This window comes from Hippocampus bargibanti, linkage group LG10, assembly GCF_051943395.1.
Source record: "Hippocampus bargibanti isolate YZ-2025 linkage group LG10, ASM5194339v1, whole genome shotgun sequence".
NCBI classification, from domain to species: Eukaryota; Metazoa; Chordata; class Actinopteri; order Syngnathiformes; family Syngnathidae; genus Hippocampus; species Hippocampus bargibanti.
The window spans coordinates 21,473,571-21,492,906 of record NC_142743.1 but is presented as its reverse complement, the minus strand read 5'-3'; the positions used below and the strand labels follow the sequence as shown (position 1 = coordinate 21,492,906).

The 19,336-nt window shown below is 39.5% G+C and overlaps 2 protein-coding genes and 1 pseudogene across 6 annotated transcripts in view; all 3 read right to left on the bottom strand.

Annotated features, from left to right (window-relative positions):
* The window catches only part of LOC148892901 (von Willebrand factor A domain-containing protein 7-like), a 19,152-nt gene extending 12,506 nt beyond the window's left edge, over nucleotides 1-6,646 (bottom strand). For 2 of the 4 annotated variants that reach the window (XM_089007228.1, XM_089007229.1), the window contains exons 1-7: nucleotides 5,950-6,646; nucleotides 3,709-3,928; nucleotides 3,092-3,305; nucleotides 2,100-2,185; nucleotides 1,881-1,974; nucleotides 1,295-1,423; nucleotides 882-1,068 (exon numbers count right to left, since the gene is read on the bottom strand). In XM_089007228.1, coding sequence (XP_088863354.1) covers nucleotides 882-1,068; nucleotides 1,295-1,423; nucleotides 1,881-1,974; nucleotides 2,100-2,185; nucleotides 3,092-3,305; nucleotides 3,709-3,928; nucleotides 5,950-5,981 — 962 coding nt within the window. In that variant the 5' untranslated portion in view covers nucleotides 5,982-6,646. Of the gene's footprint in view, nucleotides 1-881; nucleotides 1,069-1,294; nucleotides 1,424-1,880; nucleotides 1,975-2,099; nucleotides 2,186-3,091; nucleotides 3,306-3,708; nucleotides 3,929-4,874; nucleotides 5,062-5,949 lie in introns of those variants that run through there. The other 2 variants (XM_089007230.1, XM_089007231.1) reach the window with 2 other exon arrangements.
* A 125-nt stretch (nucleotides 6,647-6,771) lies between these two features.
* On the bottom strand, nucleotides 6,772-15,500 carry vwa10.2 (von Willebrand factor A domain containing 10, tandem duplicate 2). The gene is made up of 17 exons (XM_089007233.1): nucleotides 15,281-15,500; nucleotides 14,994-15,201; nucleotides 14,549-14,634; nucleotides 14,363-14,456; nucleotides 13,323-13,451; nucleotides 12,266-12,452; nucleotides 11,990-12,159; nucleotides 11,775-11,887; nucleotides 11,400-11,516; nucleotides 10,711-10,887; nucleotides 10,501-10,636; nucleotides 9,950-10,102; nucleotides 9,717-9,809; nucleotides 9,497-9,606; nucleotides 9,032-9,196; nucleotides 8,548-8,871; nucleotides 6,772-8,358 (listed from the first exon to the last, which is right to left on the bottom strand). The coding sequence occupies exons 1-17, from the start codon at nucleotides 15,479-15,481 to the stop codon at nucleotides 7,921-7,923; spliced, it is 2,901 nt and encodes a 966-aa protein (XP_088863359.1). The 5' UTR covers nucleotides 15,482-15,500; the 3' UTR covers nucleotides 6,772-7,920.
* A 1,249-nt stretch (nucleotides 15,501-16,749) lies between these two features.
* On the bottom strand, nucleotides 16,750-19,038 carry LOC148892899 (uncharacterized; annotated as a pseudogene). The gene is made up of 4 exons (XR_016116265.1): nucleotides 18,959-19,038; nucleotides 18,333-18,396; nucleotides 17,932-18,192; nucleotides 16,750-17,553 (listed from the first exon to the last, which is right to left on the bottom strand). The product of XR_016116265.1 is annotated as an uncharacterized LOC148892899 (transcript).
* Nucleotides 19,039-19,336: the final 298 nt, after the last annotated feature.

Below are 19,336 nucleotides of genomic sequence, written 5' to 3'. Positions count from 1 at the left end.
ATACCAAACAAAAAACTACAAAGGCAACAATCTTGATATGCCAAACCTTTGACAAAGGAGAAATGTTCACTATCAAAAATGTATACTGATTTGGGAACATTATTTAAAGGGAATGGCATTTTGTGGATGCAGGAAATCATTTGAAAACTTGAAAATCGAGAGCAAAACCACAAAAGTGTCACATTTATATGTTTCTTCTGTAATGCTTCAAGTGTCATGATTCAGATTCGAATCACAACACAAATTTGTCTCTTTGCAAACCCCCACCAAGTCTGTTACAATCAAGGCGAAAACTGTGAAATAGCCCACAAAGGCCAAGACACAGCAACCTACGGAAGAGGATTAGGGACACTGAAGAAAAAAAAAAATACGGTTGGCAAAATTCTGACTTTAAAGTCAGAATTCTGAGAATGAAGTCAGAATTCTGACTTTAAAGTCACAACGAAAATAATTCTAAAGTCAGAATTCTGAGAATAAAGTCAGAATTCTGACTTTAAAGTCAGAATTCTGAGATTAAAGTCAGAATTTTGCCAACCGTATTTTTTTTCTTCTTCAGTGGCCCTAATCCTCTTCCGTACTCTTCCGTAGCTCATTCCATGTTGGAAAAAAAAATCAAGAAACTATCCACCTCACCTTCTCATATTTTGTTGCATTATGACAGGTTTTATTTCATTGTTTTTTTCTTCACTCCATGAGACGTGACCTGTCTTTTTTGATAGTTCTCATTCCATTCTTCAGTTCTGTGTATTGATTTGTGTGTCAGATGGGAGAAGCCAAAGAACAACTAAGAACTATGTTTCAGTCATGGTTTCTTAATTTCCCCCCTGTCTTTATTCCAATCAACTGACCATCATCTGTTGTCCTTGAAACCTTTCTCTTACCGTAGAAAATTGTCATCTCCACCAGCTAATCTGATGTCATCCAGAAGCTGCATCGTAGCATTCACAGCCAAATTGGCTGCTTGTAAGTGAAGTGAACCATGAATGGAATTAATGTGGTCCTTGTTGATGCCTCCTACTGGGTTACGGAATCTTGTCAGATCAAAATCACCCCCGTGGCTGCATTTACCTCGGAAAAAAAAAACAAAACAAAATTACATGGGATTTGATGATCTTTTAAAAAGAAAAAAAAAAAACAGGTGCATAACGCCCTGCACCAAACAATCAATGAGGGTAAACACACAATTAAAAGTCCGGTCTTTGAGATATTAGTAAATCGGGCCCTTTTTTCAACAGTTTTGCTGTTTTATTTCCTATAAATATGTTGTTAATTGTTATTAACTACAGTTGGGTACCTCGTGGCTTTTCTGAGGAGACAACGCTGAAGTAGCCTGAGGTGAGACGCTTCAGCAGTACCACAGAAGACACAAGGTTGTTATCACAGTTGTCTCTATCACAATTTCTACATGTTGGCATTATTGGACCTGCAAACAAATGAAGGGTGAAAAAAATCACATCCTCAAATGATTTAAATCAGTTTTGAATGATTATTGATATCAAACAAAAAACAGTAATCACTTAATGGGAAAATAATGTTTTTAAATGTAAAAAGAACTAATTACTGCATTCCAGCTTCTACTATAGCGCCTTATAATGTGGTGTGCCTTATATATGGAAAAGTTTTATATATTTATATATTATAATGTATTTGGAAAACGTTTTTCATTCATTGAAGGTGCGCCTTATAGTCCGGTGCGCCTTATATATGGAAAAAGTTTGAAAATACACCATTCATTGGGGGTGCGCCCTATACTCCCGTACGCCTTATACACCGGAAAATACGGTAATAACTAATCTTTAAAAATAATTCTAAAAATATTCGATAGTGACAGCCCAAATGGAATGGATGCTCACGAATGAGAAGAAATTCAGTTTTCCTACCTGCCAAATTCTCAAGGGGTAGGTCAGGTGTAGTCAAAACGGTGTAAGGTTCCGTGTTTCCCAACTCCACCCAGTTGCTATGGCTGTAGAAGTCCTTGGAGGATACAACGTCATATAACATCCACACACACTTCACATTTGCTTGTTAATACGATCTCACTTCCAAAATCACACCGCTTGAGAATTCACCATAGAAAATAGATTTATCTTGCAACACACCTGCAGAGTGTGAAATATAAATCCAAGCGTCAGGCGCCCTGCCATGAAGTTATTCATTCTCACATTGGCCTTCACGTTAAATACACCTAAGGAGTAGAGTACAATGAGAGGAGAGTAAATTAGAGATGAAGTTTGTGTTCGTTCCTGTTCTTCCCAAATACGTTATTTTGTTTATCAACCGAATTGAAGCAATTCCATCTAGAATAAATGTGAAAGTACCACCATCTGCTGGATACAGTGTAGCATGGCTGTGCATGCAAGCACAAAGCTATACAGTACATGTTGTAGCGTTGACTATAAACTCTATTCCAGCTAAATTTTAATCTTTTATCTTCTACAGCAGCGGTGTCAAAGTCATTTTTTGCCGCGGGCCACGTTGTAGTTATGGTTTCCTCTCGAGGGCCATTATGAATTTGGGGAAGCCATTAGAATGTTTAATCTCTTACACATATTACATAGAGAGCGCACAACAAATTAATGAATAACTAGTTTTCAAATCTGAAGTCAAGAATAATGACTGTTATTGTGGTTTACATCCAAAAATATTACATTTTACATTACAAGTTTTTGCTTTTTTGAATGTTGCCGTGCCGATGACCATTTGGTGTTTGGCAGCCTTTTACTGAGCGAGTTGCTTGTTCTGTAGCCACATAAGTCTTCTTGTGCCGGTCCCAAGCCCGGATAAATACAGAGGGTTGTGTCAGGTAGGGAATCCGACGTAAAAACTTGGCCAAAACAAACATGCGGATCAAACCTCTAAAGATGGAGAACACTGATTTGCTGTGGCGACTCCTTGAAGGGAAAAGCCCAAAGGAAAAGAAGAAGATAATGGAATTTCACAAGTTTGATTTGCTTTCGCGGGCCGAAAAAAATAATTTGGTCGGCCGGATTTGGCCCCCAGGCCTTGACTACTGTAGAACACCAAACTAAGGCGTGTGCGCGTGTCAGTCTCCATTTCTATGTTTGGTATGTGGTAAGAATATCGGAAGTACCTTGTGTGATTATGTTACGTCCTCCTCGGAAGGCCTCATTATCAAAATGGCGCTCTGGAACCAGTAAAAAGTCTAAATCCACCAGTCCGTTTCGAAAGTACATATTCCAAAGGGATTCCGTGAATGAGTGACTGGACAGTATTAAAGCTGAATTATTTGAGGAGGAGGATGAGCACGCCTCATAAACTTGTTCAATTGTTAGTTTATCATCAATCTGGAAAAAAAGACAGCAGTGTAAATAGTCAAGTTCACGTCTATGTTATTGTTTGATTTTCATATTATACAGTGACAGTGGGTTAATTAACCCTCAATTTAGTACTCACTGTTATTGGTCTTTGTTTTTCTGGTTTAATTTAGTTGAATTAACTATTGGCACAGAGATGTGCTAATTTCATTGTCTGAATATGACATTAAATATTGTGGCAATTTTAATATCAAAATATCACCATTATTGTTATATCCCAGGCTATTGCCTCAGCCCGGTTTGCATGATAAAAACGATCATACACCAGTTCAAAAGCCCAATGGATTAAGTTAGCATATTTTAGCAACCGATTCTCAACTTCAAGATGTATAGCATCTAATTGAGCCACTTGCATGTACAAATGCTATCGTACATTCAAACCGAAGTCCCGTTCTTTTGCAGCAGCAAGATCTCGGCAGACTTCTGCTGTCTTTCGGAGAATTGCCCTTTCAGTAATATCACGATGAGTCATGGAGATACCATCCGGCACTGAGAATGGTTTGAAGCTTTGAGTGAGACTTGTGAAGGTGAGGACCGCCAGCAGCCAGATTGAGCACTTATTCTTCATGATGATGATACGAGATGAGTAGAAACTGAAATTACATTGTCAACATTCTTGAAATGTCATTATTTTATCACATGCTATTGAACTTATTGTTTAAAACAAGGAAGCTCACTGCATTTAAAGAACAACATTACAGGTCCAGAGAGTGAACCAGGTGTAACCAGGTAAAATAAAGAAATACAATACAATACATATTGATTTATATAGCACTTTAACAACAGCTGAAGCTGTAATAAAGTGCTTAACATGGACAACTATCATATACAGGAAATAAAGCAGTCACAAAGATAGTAGAAAGCACCAGGGAGTAAAGCCAAGATCAAGTGCTGAGTCAAATGCCCAAGAGTACAAGAGATTTTTGAGACGGGTTTTAAACATGGGCAGCGAGGGAGATTACCGAATGTTCTAGAGAGTGGAACCAGCAACGGAAAAGGCTCGATCCCTTCTGAGCCTCTGTTTAGTTGTTGACACATCTAATCATGGCTGGTCAGCAGACCTGAGGCGCCGGGAAGGTGTGTAGGGGTGGATGAGCTCGGAGAGGTCAGGAGGAGCGAGTCCATTTAAAGATTTGAAAACAATTAACCAGATCTTGAGAAGAACTCTAAATTGTATAGGGAGTAGGGGAAAGGAAGACATAGTAGGAGTCAAGAAGCCAGAGTACCAGTCAAGAGCATTCTGGACCAGCTGGAGACGCTTCATGGAGGATTGACTGACTCCAAAGTAAAGCGCATTACAGTAATCGAGTCGAGATGTGACAAACAGATTGGAAATACTATATTAGCTGATTAACTAAAAACAGTCAGACAGAAAAAAAAACAATTGAAAACAAAGTAATGAGTCGACAATTAGAAATAGACAATGAATCATATTTCCTGTGTTCACCCACAACTAACATTGAACGGCCGTATATCATTAAAGCACCATCGAGGTGTAATTCTATTTCATAGACCCACAATGTAAATTGGAATACTCACTGAAATAACTCATTGACAAAAGTGCAGTCCGATTTTCAACCGATTCATCCTCCCCATGAGAACATTCCAAGCTTCCCAGGTAGACAGCACGGTGTGTGTTTCCTCATTATCTTCTGAGTCCCTTTGCATGTGATTGGGTGTTCTCCACACTTCCTCTTTACCGATTTGAATGGAGATTGAGCAGCGAGAGACAAAATTAAACAACCATACACAATGACACACCCTTGCGTGTGTTTTATTTCTTCCTGTAGATGGCCGTAACACAATGCTGTAATTGTGTAATTAGGTCGTTATATTTCGTATAATTGCATGCACGGAAAGTGAAACATTGAAAGATGGGGCGTGGTTCATTCCTTTCTGAACAGTGTGTTAGGAACATTCAAAGAAAATGCAATTTAAAAAAGGTGGGTTTTAGATGGGATTTGAAGGTGGGAAGAGAATCGATGTTATGAATGTTGGGAGGAAGTGAGTTCCAGAGTTTGGGGGCAGAGCAGCTGAAAGCTTTTTCCACCATCGTGCTAAAACGGGCAGGGGGGCACACAGAGGTGGAATGAGGAAGAGGATCTGAGGGAACGAGAGGGAATGGAAATTTGAAGAAGGTCAGATAGGTATGGGGGGGCAAGGCAAGTGCGGTAGTTCTTACAAAAAAGTAGGATACATGAAGTATACTTGAATATATGTACACAAAGTGTACTGTTCCATATCAAATTGGAAGAAATGAAGTAAATTGTCCCATATAAAATTGGAAGAAATGAAAAGTATTCTATAAATATCTTTCTGTATGTAATATATGTATGGCATATTTATCACACACAAAGGCTTTGGTTCGTTAAATAGATTTTTAAGATCACACAGAAAGAACTCAATGAAATAGAAAATACCGTTACTAAATCGCAGTTTTGTTTATTAAGGAAAAAAAAACAACACAAAATTATCTGTACCGACAAGAAAAAGTAATTGATTATCCCCTGAATCCAATTATGTGTTGTGCCACATTTGGCAGCAGTAAGTGAAATCAAGAATTTGTCAAAATTGATGATGAATCTTTGACATTGCTGACATTGACATTGCCCACCTTTCTTTGCAGAGTTGCCTCAACCTCGCCATATTGCAGGGTCTCCAGTTTTTAACCTGATGGTCGGATGTTATCCTTCAACTTCAACTTTTCTGATGGACAACATATATCATCGTCTCAAAAATCACAGCAAGTTATCCTTCTCCTGAGGTAAAAAAATCAGCCACAGACCATCACACTGCCTCCTGCACAGCATGTACTTTATGACAGGGTGGAACCTATTTATTTGTAGTCATTTTGATCTTACTGAAACGACAATGCAAATCATGGGGAAACAAAAAAATACTGACTTACTTCCTTGTAACTGCAACTTCCTGCTGCACCCGATTAGTCTCAGTGTACAATGCTTAATGGTAAAAAGGGAATTTTAAGTCAACCCGGATCAATTGGACAATGCCAATTTTGGTTTTAGCGCAATTTTAATTAAGGAGCATGAACACACCATTAGTCTGACTTTAAATTCCAATGAGTTTTCAGGCCTGACGGAACATTGACATAAGGTAATTTTTTTAAAGAAATATGAACGCAGGTAGGTCTCACAGTCAAATCACGAGGACCTTTGACAACAAGGATAAATGTTGTCTTCCCTCCTTTGATGATGAACTCTGAGAGTTTGAGCTCGTAGTCACTGAGATCCTTCGTGTCTTAATGTGAGTGGAGGCCTGCCTCTGGAACCTGCTTGAAGTTGACCTTGAGGAATCTTCTCACAGACAAACAACAAAATTACCCCTGGGAGGCTCAACAAATGTCACTGAGAAGTTAAAACGTCCAAATGACTTTGTAGGATGAGACAAGGCTGATATTGTCAAAGCATAGCAAGTCTTCTGTGCAAGATTTACCTTTATTAGTCTCACAGTAGAGACATTTACATTTCACAGCAGCAAAGTTATGAAAGGAAGAGTAAAGGAAAGAAAGATGTATTGCAACGTTGAAGCTATATTAAAGTCAATACTGAATTAAACACATTAGTCATGAGATACAATTACTCCTTGTCCGTTCATCGGCCTTTATATACCAGTGGAAGGCAATTCCAGTCCTGGAGGGGAGTTGTCTGACATGCAATCAAATTCACTAAAATATCATTACACCAACACTGCGGTTGCACTTTGACATGGTCAGAGAAGGTGTAAGTTTAAATCGATTTATATAACTGAGCCGCAGAGTGGAGATCTCAAAACATTGTCCGTGACAAATGTTCCTTTAAAATACCGTGTTATACCCACCACCCGACTGGTCGAAACACACTATGAATATTGCTTTTGTGCAATATGATTTAGGCAGGCATCTAAAATATGCAATATAAATGCCTCGCCTATATTTCTACATTCGCTAAATAGACGGTTTTCGCCACCGCATCTGTAGATACAAATTGATGAACGTATGAGTTTCTCAGCACAATTTTTTTATAATCCATACTACATCAATATTCAGCTCAGATTCACATCACTGCATACTGCTACCACACTATAACACCTATTGTTTTTTTTATACAAAACTGAGCGTCTGTGTAAGCTCTTAATTGTACAGAAGTGGTCCATCAATGAAAAGGTTTCTTCAGCCGTCATCTGAATTTCTTTGAAGGTGTCGGACGTTTCGCTACACATCCGAAAAGCTTTGTCAGCAAACAAAAAAAATTGCTGGTAGCTATGGCCCTACATATATATCCCTAATGTCCCTGAGCATCATTTCCGCATATCCTTTTTTTTTTAAACACAGGTTATTAATGTGCGTCCACTGCTGTAATCCCTGACAGAAATTCAAAAACATTGATAAAAATGAATCGTGCTGAACAATTAATTTTGCCATTGAATACAATAAACATATTATTAATAGACACATCTTGTAAAACTAAATGATGATTACCGTTGAGATCCATTCACCAATAGAATAATGTCATTCAATTTTGTGACGGCTTGTCAATCAAAGTAGCTGAATAATGTGCGACAATCAATATACTTCAATGCATCTGTTTCATTTCCAAAGTGTGAGTGCTACAACAGTGGTCCAGACCCCAAGTGTTGTGCTCAGAATATCCCCTCCTCCAGAGGACGTGGTGTTAGGAGTCACAATAGTTCCAGTCACAGGCGGAACTGTGCTGAGTTGTCTCACCTGGCCCACACAAATGCCAACATTTCCCACATTGTCCACAACAGTCAGCTCAACTCTGTCTGCACAGCAGGAGGCCTGGTATGAGACCACAGTAATGTTCTCGCCCCCTGACCCCACAATTGTGGTCATGTTGAGGGTGCCCGATCCTGTACGGATGGTAACACTTTGGATACCCGTCCCATTGATACCGTCTGTCAAATTGGCCACAAATATCCAGTGGGAGGAGTCACAGAGTGATGAAGTTGAACAGTTGGTGGATGTACTGACCTCTTGGCACACTGGTCTGTTGACGTCAGTCACCTGTAGGCAGACATTACAGAGTATTCAGTAGGTCAGATAGAATACTGCTAAAAAGTGAGGACCCTGTGCCTTAAAATGTTCATGATAATTGCACAACATACTGTATATGAAATATTCATGAAAACCCCATGATCCATTTTAATGTCAATCAGCATCCCGAACCCCTTTGAGAGCTTATTTACTGCTTACCTCAGGAGCAATGGAAAATCTAAGGACGATATAGTTCATATCAGTCGTAACAGCATCTTCCGCCTCAATTGTAAGTGTTACGTCGGTTCCCGATACTGCGCTTTCAGGAGCAGTTAGGGTCACAGTGCCGTTGGCTTTCCCGCCACTGTCGGTTTCTATGGTGACTGAACTTGGTGATGTTGAGTCAAAACTGCGGTCGTTGGTAGCGCGCACTGTGAATGTTCCAGTGGCGCTTTCGTTACCGGTTCCATTGGTTGTTGTGGAGACTGTAAAAGGGATGGTGACCGTGGAACCTGGTTCGATGGCGGTGCGGTTGGCTTGAGCCTAAAAAAAGGCCACAGTCGTTTAATTAAAGTGCTAGAGTTTAGTTGAAACAGACCAAAGAACCTGTTGTACGAATGTATGCATACTAAATCAATGCTGGTAGTAAAATCATTCGGACCCTTAACAACAACAATGAATGTCTGAGAGTGTTTGAGCTTACAGTCACTGAAATGCTTGAAGTCTTAATCTGTGTGGAGCCCTGCCTCTGGAAACTGCTTGGAGTTGATCTTGATGATGAGCTGCTCTCTTCTCCTTTCAACCGAACCACAAACTCACCCGCTGGGATCTCATTAAACGTCACCAGGAAGTTCGAACCACCTAGTGACTGTCGAGAAAAGAACAAAACCAATGTTGTAAAAGTATAGCAAATATCCACCTGAACTCATTAGTGAAATGTGTAGCCAACAAATTAGGTCTCTTATTTTGGCACAGTGCCCGACCAAACTAAAATAACAAAAAAGAAACTTTCTCATTAGTCTCTCATCAGCAAATATTCAGAGATACTGATTTAATTTTCCAAACAATCCGTGAAAGTTTTTGAGGAATATCATGCATTTATTGTTTAAATGATTAGCTCTGGCATATTAATGGAATTATCTACTTTTAGGAAAGGTATTCAACATGCCTGCAAGTTTCCGGTGACCTCCGTTGGCCCTGAGCTGTCATACAAAGTGACCTCTGGAATCTTAACACTGTCAGTCCCTGCCACTGTGACCAAGAGGGTGGCATTACCGCCTGAACGTTCAACACACATACAAAAAAACATGGAATTGTTGACACATCTTGGGAAATGAGCTAAAGACTTGGGACATGGATGAGAGGAAAGAATGTCATGGATATTTCACCCGAAAGAGGACGTCCTTCCTTTAGAAAGAAGTCTGCATGGGCTCCTTCATGTGCTTCCACAAGATTGTAGATGAAGTCCATTGAGCTTTGACCTAATGTCAACATTCACAATGATCAATGATTGGATTGGATTGGCCTTTATTAGTCTCGCAGTGGAGAAATTTACATTGATAATATATACCGGTACAGTATATCATTTACCTTCCCCTCTTCATAATAATTCATGACTGACCTGTGACCTTGATCGAGTAGGGGTCATTGGAGGAAATATTGATTTCCCACACCCCTGTTTCACTGTCATTGTTGAGCCTCAGTCGTCGTAGGTTACCTGCCGAGCTCAAAGATGCCAGAGGGCCACTGGACTCACTGGAGCTCTGGGAAACACCTTGTCACATCAAGTCAAAAGATATTTGATACAAATAAACAACTAGGAGTTTTTTCTTCTTTCTTTCGTTTTTCTTTCTTTCTTTCTTTCTTTCTTTCTTTCTTTCTTTCTTTCTTTCTTTCTTTCTTTCTTTCTTTCTTTCTTTCTTGCTTTCTTTCTTGCTTTCCTTCCTTCATTCCCTCATTCCCTCATTCCCTCCTCCTCCTTTCTTTCCTTCTTGCTTTCCTTCTTGCTTGCTTGGCTTCTTTATTAATTAATTAATTTATTTATTTATTAAGAGTTTTGTTACTGATTCAGCTGTTGTTAAAGCGCTATAGAAATCAATATTTATTTATTTATTTATTTATTTGCTGGTATAAAATAAAAAAGGAAGTGATGTACTAGAAAAACTATAATACCTGAAGAGCTGGTCAGATTAAAGGAGAGAGAGGGTGTCCCCGTGATGTAGATTGTAATGTTTTGCAGTGAACTATCAATAGTAAATGTAAAATTGTCAGGCTTTCCGGGGTTCATCATGATTTGAAACACAGTTACCTGAAAGACAGGATGCAGAATTTTCAAACAATGTTGTACTCTTTCTTTTTTTTTAACTTCTGTGTTTCACTTACCACTGCACTCAGTAAGGAATCCTCAATAACACTTGTAACTTGAACAAGGTCTGACTTGCTGACCTCAATTGCCTGACCACCAGATGCCCGGGCAAGGTCACGGTACAGTTGAGCGTCAGCTTGATTCAGTGCTCTTTTGCGTCGGCTGCTCAAGACATCTGTCAACATGAAAGTGACCTGAAAATTTAAGAGAACAAAATAAAAAAATGCCCATCAAGAATATGAAATCTACACACATTTTTAAATTTCTGTCCACCAGATACACTGAAACTGATCATTCTTGTAGTAAACGGAGCATTGTATGAGGTTCTAAACCTACACTCTACGAGCCTCATTGCAACGAAACACTTAGTTTAATATTTAAACCCAAAGACCACTCCTGAATATCTTAGAAAGGCATAAGCAAACCAACAACATGGCATAAGGAACTAACCCAGTTATTCCTTTTAGTGGCAATATTTTTTTTGGCACTAAATTGTCATTGGCACGAATGTAAGTCAGAGCTTGCTGCGTTTTGATATGAGAATTAAACTAACTCAACACTGCGATATTTAAGGGTAGGGGAACATTTCCAAACTGCCATAAGTCAAATGGGGAAGCTGCATCATGGACGAGATTCTTGTGATGAAGAATGACTCAAATGATGGATGGATGGATTGATGGGGTGGATGGATGGGTAGGTGACTCACCTCCGACATGGTGCTCTCTATAAGGGCAGTGATGGTACTTTTTAAGCCAGCATCTTTTGCTGGAGCATCAGTGAAGACAAATATCTCAGAAGAGGGTGGAGCAGCAGTCAGGGCAAGCTGTCAGCCAAAAACAGAACTGTTACAATGTATCTGTTGACTTGGAAAGAAAGGGATTTATCTTCCACAGTTTGATTTTGAATCATTAACTCTGTTGCACTAAGGGCACATGAATTTCGGTGTGATGTAACACAATCCTGTTCTGTAGAATTCCCAAAATAGAGACAGAAAGTCAAGGGGTACCATACAGATGTAGTAAATTTGTGTTTAAATTCAACATTTTATTTTTCAAGAAAGGGTCTACTGTGCAGCAAACACCTGAAGTCCAGACAAGGCCAGCTCTGGGATATCTCCACCTCCGCTGGCAGTCAGCGCATTGATTCTTTCTTTGAATTTGTCTGCATCGGTCGTCAATAGCAGAGGTCCAAATCCTGCAAGTAGTAACAGTTCATTTTTGTCACTACAACCTACAATCTGACCTTGTAGAGAAGTTGGACGCATGATTGCACTTTGCATGTGTGTTTTATGACTACCTGGATCATTGAAAGGAACCAATATGTAAGCTGAAGGCTCCTGTTGAGTTCCCCTCTTACTGTCAATAATGTTAAAGGAAACTCTTTTTGCTTCAGCAATGTCATCACTCATGCTGCCAGTTGTGTCGATGACAAAACACAGTGCAGAGGACTGGGAGAGGCCCATCAATCTGCAGGTATTTTCGAGACAATACATATTCAATGCATGCCTTCAACCCCAGTTAAACATTGGAACCAAGAATGCTGAGTGAAAAAAAATGAGTGTGTGTCATGTACCGGAGAAAGTTCTTGTCCCCTATAGCTGATCTGATGTCCTCCAGAAGCTCCACAGTGGCATTTACGGCCAATTCAGCTGCATCATGGTGTAGTGAACCATGGCTGGACCCATTTTCGTCTTTATTGATGCCCCCAACTGGGTCACGTTTACTCGTTTGGTCAAAAGAACCACCGTGGCTGCATTTGCCTTGAAGCACAAAGGAAAAACATTGGATTGTGTTTCACTCACTTGAATGATTGCTGATTGCAATAGCACTACATGAATGATTTGACCAGGATCTGATATATTTTTAGAGTTTTATTCAGTGTTGCTATCAAGGTTGAGGTCTCCCAAATATTATTCTAACATAATGAAGGGGGGCGGCTTGATGAATCTGTCAGCTTCACGGTGCACAGACACCCGGGCTTTCTGTGTGGGGTTTGGCCAGAATACACATCAACAGTTTGGTTAAGATATCCCATTTTTCAAGTGTCATATTTTTTTATACATGTAAGTGAAATAAGTGTATGTGTGTAAAAATGGTTCTATTGACCATTCGAATCACATGCAAAGTTTTCATTTGTTGGACAATGAGGTGTTTTGTTTTGTTTTGTTTCTCTTGGAGGGCTCAGGGCGTTGAAAGCACATTTAACATGATGAACAGAACAATGACCATTTGGTTTGTCTTGAAAAAAAAAAAACTGACAGTGACAGACGGGACCCCAGGCTGCTCATGGTTGATGAATACCAGACAGGGACTATTTTGTAAAATTCTCGCCTCTGTATCGTTGTAAAACTATAAGCACTACCAAGGAAAATAATCATATTATGACATATTCCATTCTTACAATGTGTAAAAACATTATGATATAATATAATCAGAATACGTACAAACTATTTCCAATTCTTCTAGTTTAACTACTATATTTTCGTTTTGGAGATAAAGCATTTGATTTACAAGACATTCTATCATGTATTGTGTTATGCAGCAACGCTAGCTATCCAATTAATTCAGATGCTCATTTAAACCACAAAATCATTCATACACCAATGCATAAACAATTTCACACAAGTTACCATCTGGTTTTTCCGAGGAGATGAGGTTGAAGTAGCCAGACGTAAGAAGCCCTTGCTGGAGTATGTCAGGCAAAATGTTATTGTCACAACTGTCTCCTGTACAATTTCTACAGGTTGAAATATTTGGTCCTACAACAAAATTGAGTAAGAAAAAAACAACACATCATTAATACAATAAGCAGAGTTTAAAAGAAAAGGGATATTGGGATGGGTGTCATAGTTTACAATGGAAGGAACTAACCCAAAATATCCCCAACTGTGATTAACACAGCAAAAGCAGGATATGAAGAATGCAATATATGTACTGATTGAAAATGGACAAGACAACAATTCTGTGATGTATATCCATACTAAAGACTGCTGGGTGGTTTTCCTAGCCCACGAAGGATTTTAAGCTAATTGGGGCTTTAACCAAAGGTTGGGTTAGTTATTCAGATGTTGCAAATTTCTTGAAGATTAGATTTGGGCAGGCAGACGAAAAGCTGGTGGTCATTTTTAATACTTTTATGAAACATCCCTAGAAAATGTTGTTGGCGGCAGGATGGCTCAGTGGATACAGGAATTGGGATTCAAATCCTGGTCAGGTAATGGGAAAATCCATTTGGGCTCTGAGGCAAGTTCCTTTTTCTCCCAAAGGTCAATTCCTAGGCACTACAAGTTTTTCAGGTGACTTCAGGATATACTCTCTGCAGTGTGTAAGGCAGTGTGTAAGACAGATATTGAAATATTTGTCAATGAGCTAAAGATCCTCAATACGATAAAGTCAATTTACTTGAAAATCTCCATTGATGAGCCCTCCATGACACACCATATGTATGTACTGACTTTTGGATCCCCAAGTACGCTTCGGGAGCCTCATTGTATCAGGACCGGTTTAAAAACAAACCATCTTCGGGTAGTCATACGTCACCCGTCAATGATGTAAAGATGATAAGGTGACAGTCGCCTTTTGTGACATTTCACTCGAGCATATACTAGAATTCAAACAAAGCACGAGTCACTATGATAAGCATGTGTTGTGAATGCATACAACATCCCACCTGCAACATTCTCAATCGTTTGGTCAGGTTTGATCAGTGCATTGTAAGGAGAGGTATTCCCCAACTCCACCCAGTTACTGTGGCTGTAGAAGTCCTGTTAATAAAGCGCATCGTAACTCAAACACAACATATATGTTTCTCTGGATTACATCAAAGCTCCTGACGGACACTCGTCCTGAAACTCACCTGCAGAGTGTGACATACACGTCCAAGAGTCCAACGCCCTGTAATGAAGTTCTCCAGTTTTGCACTGGACTTCACAGCAAACACACCTGCACACACAGTACAACGGTGATACAATGCATAAACGAACTCACTCAAGCACATAGGTGGATCCACACAAGGACACTTTGTCAAGCGTGGTTGCTCCTACTTTCTGATGCATTTTATTTTCTCAAGTGTAACTTCCAGTATCAATGCTGTTATGAATAGAATTGTATTATAGCATATTAGCAGAAGTGTCAGCAATAGCAGACATGAAGCACACACGTAATAAGGCAATCACTACAAAATCAACATGCGTTACAAGACACGGGTGTGTATCCACATTTGTATTACATGCAAAATGCATACGGAATAGAAAGGAAATCAGCACAGGTGGATTACTGACTCAGCAAATGGCTTTGTGTACCTTGTGTTATGAGGTTTCTCCCTTTCTCGAACGTCTCACCATCAAAATGATGCTCATCACTCAGCGCAGATGCCAAATCCACATTGGCATTGCTGAAGTACACACTGGCAATGGAAATATGGAACAAGACACTGGACAGAAGTGAAGTTGAATTGTCTTGAAACGAACATGCCTCCTGTACTTGTTCAACAGTTAGACTGTCATCAACCTAAAGACAGGCGAAAAGTTATTTGTGGAGTTTTGGCAAGAGATTGTATGAAATAAGAAGAGAATGCCACGATTCTTACAGTCAGAATGAAGTCCGTTCCATTAGCTACAGCAATGTCTCGACAGACCTCGGCAGTCTTTCGGAGTATGGCCCTTTGAGTAATGTCTCGGTGAGAAGTGGAATTTCCATCAGACACAAAGAGTGGTAGGAAGCTTTGAGTTAGGTCTGTGAGGGTGAGGACCAAAGACACCAGCAGCGAGACTGACCAATTGGTGATCATTATGATGACACGAAGAAACCTAAATCCCAATGGAAATGTTCTATTAAAACCAATATGTACCTATCTTTTCAGTGTGTTAAATCTACAAACAGTGGCTCGAACAATGTGACTGTGTAACCAATAATCAGAAGAATTTGGGAATATTGACATTACCAAAGGAACCCCCCCCCCCAAAAAAAAGAATAAAATAACAATAAAACAAGGCAATAAAATGATCAGCCTCACCTGAATGAGTTCGTCTTGGTAAAAATGTTCAGGAGTTGGTATGGTGTCCGTCGCCCAATGCGTGCTAGAATCAACACAAGTAGATTGTGTAACGTGGGTCTTGTTTTATCTACGAGTCACTGGACTGTGTGTGTGTGTGTGTGTGTGTGTGTGTGTGTGTATGTCTGTGTTTGAATGGGTCTGCTGGTGTGTTTGAGTGTGTGCTTGTCGTCGTCTTACAGGCTGCTTGAATGATTTGAAATGTGAACAAGTTTCCCACACCTTTATGAGTCTTGTTTATATATATACTTTTTTTGTAAATGTCCAGTGTGCTGTTGCTTTTTACTAAAGACTATTGAAGGTGTGCAGTCAACATCAGTATTTTTCTTTCTTTCTTTTTTTACCTGTGACAAACCCTGCATATTCTGGTAGAAAATCAGACATTAATAGTTTTGGTTATATTTTGTGTCTGTGTGTGTGTATTGTCTGCTCCAAAATAGTGCCTCGACTGGGATCACCATCTTATCGTGGTGAGGTGCTTTGGGAGTCTCCATGACCCTGACAGCTATGTCGGTTGCAGTCTCGTACTCCTGCTATGGTCACCCAAGCCAAACAAGTCGAATGGTAGAGGCCAGACAAAGAGTAATCCCAAACCCACCCCCGGGGCTAGGCATAGACGAAGACAGATGCGACCTGGTCCGTGTGAATTGCTACTGTCCACGAACTTAATTCCAATCAAACATACATTTTTTTCACAATGGTTCTCTGAGCGCTTTGCTGATCTTCCGTTGAAGAACATTTGTTGTATGTAGATACTGTTATTCGACGCCAAATGACTCGTATTAATGACTTAGTCACTTTTGATATTTTTCGGCAGAACCCCCCACAGATTGCTTGCCTGCACAGTTCATTTGCTTGCTCCCCAAATTGATTGAAGCCTGTTGCCAAGTGAGGCCAGTCCACAGACGACCCAGGCTGTTCTGGAACCTGGAATAGAAAAGAACCTCGAGAGTGTTTGACAAAGTCCGATTAAGTTGGCAAGAGAACCCGTTCCACTTGTTTATTCAAGATCAAAGTTTAATTTTAGACATAGCACACATCCTTCAGGAAGTGAACTGTGATTGACTTTTGCATACACAACTTGACATACTTGCAAAGTGATATACTTATGCGTTTGCATCTTCTCATTTTTTTGTAATCTGTGAGACACATATGATGCAGAAGAAAGTTGTTGCTGGAAATGAAATATATTATCAATCATGGTGACTTTTTTAATGGAAAACATAATAGCAGGTTACTGGTTGGACATAAGACGATGAGTTGACTTTTGACATGCCTTCACAAAGAGGAGAGCGATCGTAAGCCAAATAGCGATGACAAAAGTGACAATAACAATTCACCACAACCCTTCTGCTGCTGATGCAGATATTGGATGGAACATCTTTCTCTTTATGTCATAAACGCAGTCAAGGTTGCTCTCTAACTTGTTGGTGATGTTACAGTCCTCGGTGACATCAATGTGAACATGAGACAGTTTGAAGATCTCGTATGGAGGAATTAGTACTTGATGATTTGTTTCCAACGCTTATGTCAGCACCGAAAAACGTTTTCAGTTCCAAACAGGTAGAGCACCTTTCAAAACTCTTTGTCAGAAGCAAAAGTAAAGGAGCCAAACCGGACTTGCTCGTTACACATGTCAACCTGTAAACATATTTGTATTCGGTAGATGGCTTTGACACATGTTGGCTGTGTTTTAAAACCCGAAGGGCCTCATTCAGAGAAGAATAAAGTTTTGACTCCATATGAATTGTTTGTATGAAATTTTTGCTTGTTTCTTGTTCACTTACATGCGCAGAGTGACCTTGAGACTTTTGAAAGGCGCTTAGAAATGAAATTTATTATTATTAACTCACGGATGCAATATTCAAGTCAAGTCAGAAAACATATTAGCCAGCTAGCTATCTATTAGCTATCTATCTATCTATCTAGCTTGCTATCTATTAGCTATATAGCTAGCTACCTAGCTATTTGAGTCAGGAAACATATTAGCTATCAAGCCAGCTAGCTGTCTATTAGTTGTCTAGCTATCTATTAGCTAACTAGCTAGCTTTCTATCTTTTTGAGTTATTCCGGGTTAAGTGAACGCTGGCGTGTGGCTGCAGCTGCTCACCCACAGAAAAACTGATCCCATGACTGTAAAGTGACCTTGAGTGTTTTGAAAGGCGCTAAGCAATGAAATTTATTATTGTTATTATTATTATTATTATTACAAAGTGTACTTTACTGTTTGAATGCTTAAGCAGAGACTTTTTACACATGTATTTGGCCACAGCGTGTTGTTTCTCAAGATATACGTGTGCTGGCCTCCGAGCTTTTTCTTCTGCATTGTCCCAAGCCTGACTGAGGTTTGTATGGGGTGTCATTGTGTCGACAACGACCACATCAGTCAATACAATGGATTTTGTATTGCAGCCGCCTTCCCTGGATTCGCAGGCCTGTGTCGAATTCTCAAGAAAAAAAAAAGAGACATTTTGTCTCAGTATTAATCCACTAGATGGCATTGCAGTCTTTTCTCAGAAGAATTTTATTAAATTATCTTTCCAGAAACACACTGACTATGGTGCAAAAGATGTATAATGACTGATACCAGCAGGCACGTAATGAGAAGAGATCCAGTAATGGTGCATGATAAGCTCCTCTGCCAAGTACATCTGTAAATGAAAAAAAAAAAAGATGGTTATTCCAGCACCTAATAGCTTTCACTGATTGTACTTTGACCCTAGAGTCAATTATTTCTTAGGTATCACCACTCGGCTGCCTTTGAAGAAGAAGATGCACATTCTCATGAGAATGAACTAGGAAATGGTTTCAAAATCAAATAAAAATGAAAAGTTAATCAGCGTTACGCATCATGCTGTTTCCCAGGATGTACTTTATAGGCTATGTCGCTCCGTGCAAACGTGCAACATATGAAAAAAACATGGGAAGGCATGCTCCTCCCCAGACCTCCAAACAAGGAAGCTTTCATGAAAATATAATTACACCAAACAATTGTTTTGTTTACAAATGAAACTACTGTAACTACACTGACCATAATAAATTGTTTGGAGAACACCCTCAGGCATTTGTAGCATGACGTCAATTCTGTATTTGTTTCATTTGGCGTCTTTAACGTATCAAAAGAGTGAACAATCTGCTTTACGCGACACAAATCAAATCGAGAAATTGTTTGGTTAGTAAAACGATCATGCTGTAATTCATTATATATCTTACCCCATGAAGACAAGCCCTGTTTTGCTGGTGTTTTGTTTATTTATTTTTCCTTAGTTCTGAGACCTGACCTGTATTTTCACTCAACACCATGAGATGCATAACTGGATCAGCCAGTATTGCCACACCATGCACTGCAGTGTTGAAGTCATAGTGTCTTTTTTTCTGATTCTGAGTGAGTGCTGGCGCATGTGGTTGCCGCTGCTCACCCACAGAAAAACCTAACCTGTGACTGTAAAGTGACCTTTGTTTAAACCCAATTGACAGGCAATCAATCACAGCTTTGTAAATGCAGTTTTTGATTGATTTTGTTCTTCTGCAGAAGTCAAGAGTGAATTTCAAAATGGTGTCTTTCATTCAAAGACATTTGGTTCAAATCTG

Excerpts from the sequence above, each read along its gene's own strand:
- vwa10.2 (XM_089007233.1), bottom strand. The coding sequence starts at position 15,481 with ATGATCACCAATTGGTCAGTCTCGCTGCTGGTGTCTTTGGTCCTCACC. Across the intron at positions 13,452-14,362 it reads AACGATTGAGAATGTTGCAG|GACCAAATATTTCAACCTGT; the intron begins GTGGGATGTTGT and ends ATTTTGTTGTAG. Across the intron at positions 10,103-10,500 it reads TAATCTGACCAGCTCTTCAG|GTGTTTCCCAGAGCTCCAGT; the intron begins GTATTATAGTTT and ends TGATGTGACAAG.